General features: G+C 40.2%; 1 protein-coding gene across 6 annotated transcripts in view; it reads right to left on the bottom strand.

Moving 5' to 3' along the window:
- Window positions 1–14,018, bottom strand: part of ICE2 (interactor of little elongation complex ELL subunit 2) — a 54,053-nt gene that overhangs the window by 25,699 nt on the left and 14,336 nt on the right. For all 6 annotated transcript variants that reach the window (XM_056130820.1, XM_056130819.1, XM_056130821.1 and 3 more), the window contains 7 exons: window positions 13,394–13,513; window positions 8,168–8,305; window positions 7,408–7,524; window positions 7,102–7,261; window positions 4,874–5,055; window positions 2,307–3,303; window positions 1,234–1,409 (listed from right to left, as the gene is read on the bottom strand). In XM_056130820.1, the coding sequence (XP_055986795.1) occupies window positions 1,234–1,409; window positions 2,307–3,303; window positions 4,874–5,055; window positions 7,102–7,261; window positions 7,408–7,524; window positions 8,168–8,305; window positions 13,394–13,513 (1,890 nt within the window). The remainder of the gene's footprint in view (window positions 1–1,233; window positions 1,410–2,306; window positions 3,304–4,873; window positions 5,056–7,101; window positions 7,262–7,407; window positions 7,525–8,167; window positions 8,306–13,393; window positions 13,514–14,018) is intronic.

Here is a 14,018-nt window from a genome sequence, read left to right as displayed (position 1 = left end):
TCACTTTACAAACATCTTCTATGTAAAATCTAAATTGCCTACTTCTTTTCTTATTAGATTGGTAGCTCCTATTATCTCCAAGTAAAAATGTTCCATGATTTTCATCTTCTAATTTTTTACATCAAACCTTATAAAGGTTTACATGCATTCCTAAACAGATTCAATTATTATTTCTTTCTTTTTTTCTTTTTGGCTTTGAGGCCATATCCAGCCATGTTTGGGGCTTAGTCCTGGCTCTGATCTCAGGGGTGACTTCTTATGGGGTTCAGTCAGGTCAGTCACACTGGTGGCAAGGCAAGCACTCCACCTGTCACAATCATTCTGGTCCTAATATTTCATTCTTGTCGCCCAGTCCATTCTTTCTTAACATCCAAATACCTCAGGATCCTTTCTTCTGGTTACAGAATGACATTATGGATTTCAAATACCTGGACTCAAATTTTCCAGTTATGTTTGACTACAGCACCCAAGAAAGTTGGCTGAGATAATATCAAATTGTTCTTATTTACTTGGTTACTGTGTCTGACTGCAGAATTGTCACACATTTTTATGTCGATTTTCTTGAAAAAGCAAAAAAAAGGAGAGCAACCATTATATGAAGTTTTTAAAAACACAAGTGCTGAATTGCTGGGCGTGGGGGGGGGGGGGGGACAAACAACCTTCACAACAAACAGAAATTATGAATATGTGGTGAAATATGGAAAAAACTAAAACCAAAAATCCTCTTAAATTCAGGGGTCAGAAAGACAATCCTGGGTTAAGGAACTTGCTATGCACAAGGCTGACTCCAAATTGATCCCCAGTACCCCATATGTCCAGATCCCCACCTGGACTGACCTGACTACAGAACCAGGAGTAAGTCCTGACTTTGTATGGGTTTAATCTCTGGCACCCCATATGGTCCCCCAGTTTGCTACGAGTGATCCCTGAGCATCGAAGCAGGAGTAAGCCTTGAGCATTGGTGGGTGTGCCCCCTGTATGTCCCCCCCACCAAAAAAAAAAATAAACATCCTGGCACTCTTCACTCTTTCATTTAACTGAACACTGTTCGTTTTCCCTCCCCTGCCCTTATTTAAAATATTTTCTGTATTTTATTTTAAATAAACCCAACAAACTCAATCTGTAAATAGTACTCCAACAGTGATCAAGAATAAAAGTAAATTTCAAAATAATGTAACATTAAATAAGTGCTGATTACTATGTCAACGAGTCCCAGCTTCCCAAGCAACTTACTCTTCTGATTTTCTTTCGTTTTTTGGAACGTGGCCTGGTCTCTATTCTCTGGACACTGCATCGCACAAGCAACAGCAGGTCCTGCAGGCTGAACAACTTGTAAACAAAATTTCCTTCCTGAGGGGCTACATATTCCGAAGTATCTTCAACATAATCTTGAAGTTCATATGGCAATCCTTTAAACATAAATATACTTCAATTATTTTTTTACCTCATATTTGCCCTTTATTCATCACAAGATAAAAATCATTCAATTTTCTATTCTTAAACATCCATCAATGCTATTTTCTTTGAGCTGACCCAGGCACTGTCACCTTTGGCATTTGTTTGCTGTCAATGGAAATGCACCAAATGCTGCACCAAGTTTGCTTCCTTTTAATTAACCCTAGGCAAAGTACCACCAGTGACACCGTTTATGAAGTGAGAGGAAGCAAGAACTTAAAAAAAGTACTGTTATTCGAATTAAGGCAAAGCTGATTAAAATCTTCATTCTAAAGTAACAAAGCATAAGAGTAGTCTCAAGCCAAGAGTAAAAATATTTGGACTAATAAATATTTAAGCTTATTTCTTATACTTCCTCCCCCCCCCCCCCCATTTGGCAAACCATCTGACCTAAGTTTAGCAGTCCTTGTACCTGCTGGACACACATAGATTACAAAATCCATCTACCAATGAGTGTGTGTGTGTGTGTGTGTGTGTGTAGACAGAGAGAGATAGAGAGAGAGAGGTTGTTTAAGTAAAAATACTGTAGGCTGAAAATTACCAGTGACTACATAAGAATCATAAAATGGGGATGGAGAGATAGTACAGCAGAGATAGTTGCCTTGTATGCAACTGACCTGAGTCCCATCCCCAGCATCCCCTATGATCCCCCAAGAACCACCAGAAGTGATTTTCTGAGTGCAGGGTCAGGAGTAACCCACGAGCTTTGCTGGATGTGCCCCTCCCCTGCCTCCTGCACCAAAAATAAAATATAAAACAAAGCACAACAAAGAGAAAATGAGAAAGTGAAGAAAATTAAGGATGAGAAACAAGGCAACACAGCCTCTATTGAAACGCTTTGATTTACTTACGTCCTTTTGGCTTCTGAAATGCAGAAGGCCAGGAAGCTTTTGGCCAAGCTGAGGTGTCTGAAGGAGTACAGGGCTGTTCAGAAGGAGGCTGCTGAGAATTCTCCAAATTCATTAAAGGCAATTCAGGTACTTTTCTGGATATTGGTTTTAAGAGTTCATCCTGCATTTTTAAGATTTCTCCAACTGGGTCAAATTTTTTATAGACTCGTTTGATAGGTTTTTTTAAAACACAAGATTCCTCAGGACAAGTAGAGTCTGTCTGGTTTCCTAGGGAAGACTGTGCTGTGGAAGAATTTGGACTCACTGATTTAGAATTTAAATTAGAGTCTGCATTGGTTGTCTTTCCAATGCTAGTGTTCTGACACTCTGTGTCAATGACTAAACAATCTTCATCTGTATCACTACTGCAAGCAACACCTTCAGGTTTCGCCGTGTTTGATGTGAGGGTCTTTTCCTTTGAACTGTCTGTGTGCTCTGGAACACCGAGTCTCTCTTGGGCACAAGCCTGGTCAGCAACCACATGGCTTTTGTTAGTAGTTTCAATTTCCATAGAGCTTTCTAACTCTGAAGCTTTGGAATCACAATCCTGCATCAAAACTCTGTCAGAACTTGCTGCCTTTTCACCGGAGGCGGCAAACCCTGACCCATCTTTCTCTTGACTCTCTTCAGAACCACCATCCACACCAGTCACCAGCTGTTTCTCCTTCTGCAGCTGCTCCAGCAAGATCTGAGATAAACGCCTCGAGTTGGCTGAACCGTCTGGCACACCTGGAGCCACAGCAGCGGGTGCTGCAGTGGGGGCCATGGTAGCTGCGGTGGGCGCTGTGGCAGCGTCTGCACTGCTGGGCGCCGTGTTAGTGCATTTTGGGCTTGGTGACTGAGACGGTTTGGTAGTGGTCACTCCAAAAGTCTCAAGTTCGGTGACATCATCATTAAAATCCAGATCCAAATTCTCAAGGGTCTCAATTTTCCGGCTCTCATTAACTTCACAAGACATCTTTAAAACAATTTTTCGGGGATAAACCGTTAGCAACAATTCCAGGTCACCTGTCTTCATGTCTCTACACATCACAATGTTATGTTAAATACCCAATCAAGTCTGAGATAAATCAAGTCTTAAAATTTATTTAATCTTACTTTACCATTGAAATAGTCATGAAACAGACATATTTGCCAAGTTGTAATACAACCATTCAGGAAATGGAGTATACTTGTGACACAAGCAGAATTTCTACTAATCTGGAAGTACACAGAACTCCAGAAAAATTGGAAGTACTTCATAACCATATCATAAAGATATTGAAAGGTACAGTAGAAACATTAAGTATGAAAGCAAAAGGGAACATCCTTAAAGTATGTTTTTAAAAACAGATAAAAAAATTTGGCTGTTAAAATTTTCTTATTTTATTCAAATTTCTATTTCTATTTCATTCTTTCATTATAACCCTCTGTGTCAGGGCTTCCTCCCAGCTCTATACTCAGAAGAGTTCCCTGGAGGGGCTTGGGGGAAGATTTGGGATGCTGTCAAACTGGGTTCAGCTGCATACTAAGGCAAGTGCCTTACCCATTATACTATCTCTCTGGCCCCTTTCCATACTTCTTTTTCTTGATTATGAATCTAAATTAGTCCTATCTCCATCTCTCCTTAACTATTCACTCTTTCCTATACAGCATATATCAGTAATTGTATGGATTGGGGGGGGGGGGGTGGCTGGTATGGGGAAGGACACACCCAGAAGTGCTTGAGAGTCCTGGCAGTCTCAGGGGTCAAGACTGTGCCAGGGACTGAACCCAGGCCGCCTACATGCTGACACAGCTCACTGAGCCATCTCTCTGGCCCACTAATTGTGTTTTTGTTATTATTTTATTATCTGCACTCACGTAAACACCAAACGAAAATAAACGATTTTATTGCCTGCTGTATCAATGCACAGAACTTATCTGCTCAAAAAATATCTGAAGAATAAAGTTTTGAAAAAACACAATGCCTTGCACTGAAAAAACATGGGACATATTTAAAATATTCAAAATGATAAAAGTTAATATCCATAGACTGTTAAACACTGCTCTAAAAGCGTTTTATGTACTTATTTAATCCTGTCACGCATGTTACTGAGGAGCAAACTAGACATAGGTGAACTGTATAATATGCCTAAAATCACACAGCTATTAAGCATATTAAAAAGAACGAACACTTTGACCAAATACCTTTTTGCATCAAACTCACCTGTTCCTTTTTATACATGAAAGTCCTAAACTATGTGACTAATCAAAGTCATTACCATGATTACCACCATCAGTGAGTTTTAGTGCACACACAGGCAGCATTTCACATCTACTATCAAAGTTAACTATCATCTAACATTGTGAAGTCTCTTTTATTGAAAGAAAAGTGAAGCTGATGGAAGTAAAATTAGTTGCCCAAAGTCGGCAGTATAACCTGGAGTTCATTCTTAAGTTCCCATCTAAAGGCTCTATTTTTAATGCAGACATTTGCAATAAAAATTAATGCTTCAAAAGAATAAACAGGTACATTCTCTAGAGAAAAAGAAGAAAACATTACATACATCCAACTCAGATACATAATCTTCAGGTTTGTCCATAAATACCGCAGAGACTGGAACAGATGTGTTTTTGGACATCATGAATTTTAACGGAACTTCATGGAAGATCTGATTTCTCTCTCTCATTGTCATTTTCTTTCGTGGAAGTGGGGAGTTAATATAAATAACTTTAACTGGTTTAGAACCTTAAAACAGAGGGAATGGGTGATTAATTTTTATCATGTATCTTTTAAAAGAATGGCAGAAAAATCACTAGAGGACAGAATAGCAAATGTGCCATACTTCTGCCCTCCTTGAACTATGGTATCTTTAACATTCCTTAGAGATATAAGGTCAATTCAGAGGATCCTCCTGAATGCCTGTGCAAGGCTGAGCTGTCCAGGGCACCCGGAGGGGGCAGGTCAGCCCGGGACCTGCTAAAGCAGAGTCCTGGCAGCCCCAAGCCCCCACACTCCACAACTGCCGCTACGCTCCTGCCAGGCCCCACTGCTCAGGACGAGCCTCATTCAGAAATTAATCTGCTGAAAAAGTCTGGCATGCAGGTTTTGTGACTGAAATCTCTAGGCTTTCATGCAGTCAGGATGGGCTACCTCCTACCATTTCCCTGTACTTCCGGAAACCCCAGCAGTCATGCACACACACACCCCAAAGCTGCTGCCCAGTTCAAAATTTAACTCCAGCTCTATCACCGTTAAAAATTTTGGACTACCTGAAGCTTTTGCGGCCATGCAACATCTCAGACTACAACACTGATAAAGTACTAGTAGCACACTAGACTGAATGGACATAACACAGGAGACCATTCTCGATTAACAAAACATAAACACAGAAAGCATAACCTGTAACAACATTTTAGTCATCTCTTATAAGAACTTAATGGCACCATGGTGAGATACAACAATCTTCACTCACTTTCTTTAAAGGGATATTTTTTGATCATTCTCTCAGCAAATTATTGAATATAAGCAATCTAGATCATTCTCTCAGCAAATTATTGAATACAAGCAATCTAAAATAAATTACTGAGGTCCTGCTATGGGGACAGGCTTAATTAAGAGGTGGTTGAGAAAACTGGAAACAATGGTTGAGGGAAGGTGTAATGTAGGAATACTGCATGACTATAATAAATCATCACGAACAAGTTTGTAAACCACAGTGTTGATATAAAGTGTAAGGGAAAAACTGGAAAATATAAATAAATTAGATGGCAAAACAAACAAAAAAGATATAAGGACAAGAGAATCTGACTGTTAAGAAAAACATGCTTTAAAAAGGACTCCCTAAATACACTTTATATTTTTACTGTATTTATTACTCAGTTCTCAACGGGTTCTACTTTCAAAAAGTGCTGAAACTTTTAGAGCAAAGAAGATACTATATTTAACTCTAAATGTGTAGTTTTGTTTCATTAGACATAGTCTTTTATTATTATATGTTGCTACATATTAATTCTGATAGATATGAAAAAATACTAAATATAAAACAGTAATTTTTTGCAGAGGAATTTATGTGGCAATAATAATTTTAGTAGAAATCTATCAGAGAGTGTCTTGCACATTTATAAGCATAGACATATTTTTATTCTGAACCGAAGCAAGACAAATCAGTCTTGGTAACTCACATATTTGGGTTATCTAATAGAGTCTTACATATCCTTCAGTTCAGTGATTGTGCATTGTGTATTCACAGTATTGTGTAGTTAACTGACCTTCTGTGTATTGTTGGTCACCCTGTACCACCACTATTTCTCTACCCTCACCACTCCCCCCCCAAAAATACAAGTTTTGTAGATCTAATAACACATTTGTGAATGTTAAATTCTACAGTAATACTGTTAGAAATTTCTACTGAGTATAGCACTGTAGCACTGTCTTCCTGTCGCTCACTGATTTGCTCGAGTAGGCACCAGTAACGTCTCCATTGTGAGACTTGTTGTTACTGGTTTTGGCATATCGAATATGCCATGGGGAGCTTGCCAGGCTCTGCCATGCGGGTGGGGATACTCTCGGTAGCTTGCTGACTCTCCAAGAGGGGCGGAGGAATCGAACCCGGGTCGACCGAGTGCAGGGCAAACGCCCTACCCGCTCCAGCCCCTACTGAGTGTAAATGTCAAATTTAGAGCCTTCTTAAATCAAAATTCAGATTTTGGCATTTGACAAACCACCACCTATGCTTAGACATTTCAAACATACTAACTTCTCTCGAGAGTATTGACAAGGCAAATCACAAACCTGCAACAGGTATTAGCTGAATACACACTGGAATTTCCCATTGCTCCTTGTAGTCTGGTCCATGATTATTTAATAAAGTAAACAATGACTGACTAGTTAAAGCTACATGAGGGTGGTATCTTGAAACAAGCTTCTCTGCATTTGGATCATTACTAATATCCTGAAAAACAACACACAATTTGTTAACTGACTGTATCTGTTAAAAAAAATTTTTCTTGGCTAAAGAATAAAATGAGAAATTCAGAGTTGCTTTATACTAAGTACAAAAGATCACTGAAGAAGCTGAGAAATTATCTTCTTACTTACATCATGCATTGCTGCAGCTGTTTGCTCTGGTGTTTCAATGGCAGACATATTGTCTTTTGAGAGATGCAGTTTTGCAGGCATTGAGGAAAACACGGTCTTTACAAACTTTACACTGCCCTTAAACCAGAAATTAAAAAAAAAGAAAAAAGTATCATTACAAAAATCTTGGTTTTTTTCCCCCAAGTAAAAAGACATGTAAAATTCTTAACCTAAATGTTTTACTTTTCTAAATGCAGATGCCAAACTTAGAGCTTTCTTCAACTAAAAACGTTGATGATTTTGCTTGACAATCACATTTGTTTTTTGAAAAGGAATCCAATGCCACGAAAATTCCACTTCCACTTTAAATTCTGTCATCTTATGTAGTACAAGTCATAGTAGAGTATAGCAGAGCCTATAAGTGTCTTTTTACTCACTTTCTGTATGATTCTTCTCTATACCTACTTCCTACATAATTCTAAATAAAATCCCTCAAAATTTTTTTAAAAAGCCTCCTGCTTGAATTCAGAAACATTAAGACAAAAATTAAAAATACTAAGAAATAAATATGGTAGTGGAACTTTTACAAATACTAAACACTGCCATTTATAAAATAAAAAGGGACAAATGTGTAATGTATATTTTAAAAGTTCTACAACATTACTGCTCAAAATTTATTTTAAATATAAAATGAGTACATGAAATAGATGGTAATTCAGGCAAAATGAAATAACTTTTTTTTTCTTTTTAAAAGCATATACTTTTATACAGTAAACCTTACCAATGCAAGAAGTGTTTTTTCTAACTTTAATCCCATCTCCAATCTGAATGGGAAAAATCCCATTAAACTGGTGACTTCATGCAGAGTATAGAATTCTGGGTACTTTTTCACTTGCTCAATACAAGCTCGTAAAATTTGCTAGAAGAATTAAGAGAAATTCATTTGAATTATATATCTCTAATGTAACAAAAACAACTGAGACATATGACTATGTACTTATTCATTTCAAATATTAGCCGTATTTCATTAATTAAATTTCAAATCAGACAGGCATTCTATATATCCCCTATTTAACTCTATTTTTGCAACAATTCTTATTAGCCTAATTTCTCAAAATATTGGTAGTAATACTAAAATTAAAATTAGCAGTATGTTTGAAATTAAATTATGAAGAAACTGTTTGTAACCAAGAAAACGTGAAAGAAATAAATCCACATATAAATTTCAATACACTATCTACTTCAATAAAAGCAGTAACATGAGAGACTCAAAAAAAAAAATCTCGAGGGCTGGAGCAATAGCACAGCAGGTAGGGTGTTTGCCTTACACGCAGCCAACCCAGGTTCGATTCCCAGCATCCCATATGGTCCCCTGAGCACTGCCAGGGGTAATTCCTGAGTGCAGAGCCAGGAGTAACCCCTGTGCATTGCCAGGTGTGACCCAAAAAGCAAAAAAAAAAATCTTGAAACCCAGTGGCTTTTGGCAGAAACGCGTCCAAACTCCGCATTAGGTTACCAGTCCCCCACCCTGCCCCCCAGGTGGGAAAAGGTGCCCACCCACCACCTGTTTCCCCTGGCGGCTCAGGGTCTACCATCTACTTCTCTCCAACTACTTAGAAATATTAATAACTTACAACAGCCAGCCAGGTAGGGGCCCAAAGTGAGGAGGAGTCTCATGGGATAAGGGTGGAGCCAGCCCTTCCCTCCCCCGCCCCAAGGAGACCCCTGGGTCGCCACCCACGAATGGGCCCTCTTGCTACTCAACAAGCTGCTTAAGCCATGATCCCAGAGACTCAGAAACAAATCTCGGAACCCAGTGGCTTTTGGCAGAAATCTCTCCAGATTTAACTATTAAGATTTCAGAATTCCAAAATCACATGGCTGCAGTCGTGACATCATATGCTATTCATAACCAGCAATAGAAAACAAATTGCCTAATGTTGCCTTTTCGGCAGATCTGAGTGTTGGGGTAAAATTCCAAATAATAATGGTGGGTCTGGTGTCAAAATATTGAATGTAATCAAAGTAGAGAGAGTGGTGTAGAAATTGTCTGCCATACAGGTAGCGGGAGGGTGTGGGATGGGGGGTATACTAGGGTTTTTGGTGGTAGAAGATGTGCACTGGTGAAGGGACAAATGTTTCATCATTGCATGGCCAAGATTTAAACCCGAAAGCTTTGTAAATGCTCTCACGGTGATTCAATAAATAATAATAATAATAATAATAATAATAATAATAATAAAAGCAGTAACTTGAATGAGCATAAGTAAGCTTAATATCCCTAAAAGATTCCAAAGCACAATGAGTTACAGAAGCAGGTCATTTTATAGGCTATTCTAACCTACAATCTAAAACATAAAGGAGAAATGTTAGAACTCATTCAAATGATGAGTGTTTCCTTCTAAAACCAAGCTTCTCATACTCGGTAACGGAATGTGGGGACCGGAGGAGGTTCTTTTGAAAAATTTGTTTTGAAACAAATTCATCAGTAAATGTACCAGGGATCATATGGAAAGTGGGAGAGGTTTAAGACCCTGTTCTAAGATCCCTCTTTGGAGCCAGAGATGTGGCTCAGTGGCAGAGCACAGGCTTCACTTGTTCTATCTCACACAGAAAAATAAAACAAACCCAGTTTTCCTTAGTCTGTCAACAAACCTAATCTGAATCTTTCAGGATTCATTTTAGGCTGCAATAGCTCTTAGCAATGAACATCTTTGTCATATAGCTAAGATCTTTCCAGTTACCTCTAAAGATATGTGAGTTATAAATCAACTTCAGAATATCCTTTCCTCTATAATTTTACATCCCCTCCTTCCCTTCTTTGATACTGCATACTAACATTAACATTTTCTCTTCCATCCACCCTTTACAATGCTAACTTTGATATTAAACTAAGGGTATTACTTGAAATTATGGAAGAGTTTTAATACCTATGAACTCATACCTACATAAGAGTTTATTTCTTACTAATTGTTTCTCTGACATCCCCATCTAAGGTAGTCATTAAAAGAATTTTATCACATAAAGAAAAACAGTATATGTGAACTAGGTGGCACAGAGAGTATTCTAGTTAGCTAGTTCCAGGCATCTGTCTAATGGAGACACAGTGCTTTTAAGTGGAATTTCATTTAATTCAGCAACTATGGAAAGAGAAATAGGGGCCAGAGAGTGAGTACAGGAGTTAGGGCATCATCTTGAATGGCACCCACAAGTTCCCCCAAGAATCACCAAAGGGGAAGGAGCAACCCCAAAGAGCTTCTTTTTTTTTTACACTGAATAAGGTTAAGAGATGCTATCACCGACTTTATTAAACACTATTAATCCTCCAAATGCCTTGAACACTCAATACAACAAAATCACAGCACACACATTACACATCATGTATCTGTCATTACCTGATAGTGTGCAGGGGGTTGGCTGTAGACAGCTGCCCCCCCCCCCCCCCGGGTTTGGTTCCAGGCACCCGATGGCTGTCTGAGCACTACTAGGACTCTCAGGCACAAGTCAAAACTAAGTCCTGAGCACCACTTGGTGTGCCCTGGACCTCCCCCAAATAACACACCTCTATATTACAAAAAAAGTGAAAATGACTAAATGCTACATTTTACTCTCCCAGAAAGGGAAAAACTCTTATCATGTTTTAAAATTTAAAAAATGAAGGGCCGGAGAACTAGTACAGTGGGCAGGGCACTTGCCTTGCACACAGACTGCCACCCCATCGAGTCCTTCAAGCACTGCCAGGAGAGTGCCCTGTTTGATCGATATCATATGGGTCAATCCCACCCAAGTAATACTAGATTCTGGATAAACTACAATTAATAATTTCTGTGCACTGCTGGCCTGGTAAAATCAAGAAGAATGGGCACATGCTGGGTTCCATTCAGACCACATGGTCCCTACACCTTCAGGTGCAGCATGAGAGCTCATCGCCTGGGAGGCCCCAGAAGTAGCACACCTTAGGCCCTCCCATGGAGATGCCAAGGACTGAGAATTGCCTGGAGGGCACTGACTGGGAGCACCTCCCCCCCTGACAAAACAGAAAGAAGAATCTGCCATAGCCATAAAGGTAGAAACCAGCCCGACACAGTGAAAATACATAGAGCAGAACAGTGTGCCCAGGAGAAGTCAGGCGTGTAAAGGAAAAAGATACCCCTAATTCTTAGAGGGGCAGAGAGTTGGAAGTTAGACACACAGAATGGAGGCTTGAAACGCAGAAACGTGAACAGGCATCCACACACATATATTCACAACTAGACTAATCACAACAGCCCTGAAGTGGAAGCACCCAAGTGTCCATCAATGAGTGAATGGCCACGAACAGCCCACATGCAGGCAGTGGGAGACTTACTCCCCCTTACAGCAGATGAATGGGGTTCTGACAAAGCTACCAAAACAGAGGGACCCCAAAGACACAGAACTACACGAAAACAAGCCAGTCATAGAACTACATGTGTGGCTCCACTTGTGTGGGGTTCTCAGAGCAAATTCCAAGACAGGGAACAGTGATGGCTCCTTCAAGGAGCTGGACTGGAAGATACTGTTTGATGGCTTTGAAACAGCAAGTTGACCACTGTCTGAAGGACAATCCTGAAGGGCTATGGCACCTCTCATCCCCCTGGCTGTTTCTGAGTAGCATTCCCTGTAGAAAGCTACAAATCCTACAAGAAACACTTTCCTCATTTCTGTCGACCATTCTAGCAAATTGCTGAAGTAGACACATGGTTCCAGGAACTCTTTATCTGCTCCGAGTCTGAAATACAAGTGACAACCCAGGACTGGCAACTGCTGAGTGGGGCGCGTCCTGCAGGACTGGGCCTTCCTCAACTTGTGTGATCTGTGCCGAGTCGGAACAGTCAGATTAGAATTTCACTGAATCGCAGACCTTGGCCTAAGCTAGCACTCGGCTGGCTGAGCAGCGCTGGGAGGAGCATCCCCTCCCTGAATGGCTTTGGACAGGTCTAAGAAAAGCTGGGTTCTGGATCAGTGGTCTCCACCCTGATGTATTCTCTCCCAAGGGCAATCAAGGCATCAGACCAAACTACCAAAGCAAGCTAGAGCTTCCAAATACAGTTTTGTTGGATTAATCTGATCACTTCCTCCACCCCTCTCGGAGAATGCGGCAAGCTACCGAGAGTATCTCGCCCGCACGGCAGAGCCTGGCAAGCTCCCCGTGACATATTTGATATGCCAGACACAGTAACACCAAAGTCTCCAATGGAGACGTTACTGGGCCCGCTCGAGCAAATCGACGATCAACGGGAGGGCCTTTACCTTACCTTTACCTTTAATCTGATCACTACAGTCCTGCTCTCGAGGGCTATTCTCACAACTGAAATACACACTGCGACGGGCTGGAGCCAGTACAGTGGGGATGGGGTTTGCCTTGCACAGAGCAGACCCAGATTCACTTTCCAGCCCCCCATATGGTCTCCAGAGCCCAACAGGAGTAATCCCTGAGGGCAGAGCCAGGAGTAAGCCCCGAGTACAGCCAGGTATGGCCCCAAAACAAAATAATCACCACCACCACCACCACACATACACATACCAAAAACAAAATAACAACCACCACCACCACCACCACCACCACACACAAACACACAGGGAAAACTTCCAGTAGGGCCTGGGATAGCTTTGTGGAGAAGGTCCTGCCTGCCTCTAAGATCCCCAGCACAGGCCTCATGATGAGTGTGACCCTGCTAGCACTGCCAGTGGGGAATCACAAGCTCCCGGAGTGAGGGAGCACCGCAGTCAAGCACATGACCCCTGGTAAACATCACAACCTAAACCTAAGTGTCCAACAAGGATCACAACCAGGTAAGTGCGTCCCAGTGACTGCGGTTAACAACAAAGGGAAAGGGGAAGGTGGGGGGGGGGCGGGGGCAAAACTAGGAAACGCTGCATATAGTCTAAATGGACCTTTGTATAGGATTCTTGCACAGCAGTGTATTTCACAGCACTGCTCCTCAGATATCACTGCTGGCAGAATCCATGAATGGGGCTTCTTTACCTCTGTGAAAAGACGAGCATCGTCGGAGAGCATATCATAATCCTGGGCACATTTCTTAGCAGAATTCTGCAAAAACTTTAGGAATTCAGTAACTTCTTGGTTCACAAGTTTTTTCATATCCTGATTTTTTTTAAAAAAGAAAAATAGACATGCCTTAGAATAAGAAGCTTAGTTAAAAAAAATCATTTTTTAATAATTAAATTTAGGAATAATGAAAGTGTGTAGGAAAACATAAAAACTAAATAAGCACTACTAACATTAACACCCTTGTCATTAAAAACACCAAATAGAAAATCAAAAGTTTAAAAGTATAATTCAGTTTATGAATAAGGCTATTAAATAAAATGCTTAATATTTAAAAAAACACTTCCAAGGAAAAGTGAGCAAACAATACTGTGACAAATTACAAATGAAATAGAAGTGGCTTATATTCATGTGGAAGAAAGCATATTTTTATTAGTAGTCATGGCAAAATTAATAGACTGAAAAATAAGGATCACCAATTTTCCCATATCAAATTATGGCGAAAAGAAAAATGTCTAGCAATAATGAAGATTTCTTTTTAATTTCATCAAATAGTGGCATAAATTGTTTTAAACTTTTGCACAATATGCCCAGTGAAACT

The sequence above is a fragment of the Sorex fumeus genome, unplaced genomic scaffold, assembly GCF_029834395.1.
Source record: "Sorex fumeus unplaced genomic scaffold, SorFum_2.1 ptg000081l, whole genome shotgun sequence".
Classification (NCBI taxonomy): domain Eukaryota; kingdom Metazoa; phylum Chordata; class Mammalia; order Eulipotyphla; family Soricidae; genus Sorex; species Sorex fumeus.
This window is presented reverse-complemented; position numbering and strand designations above follow the sequence as displayed.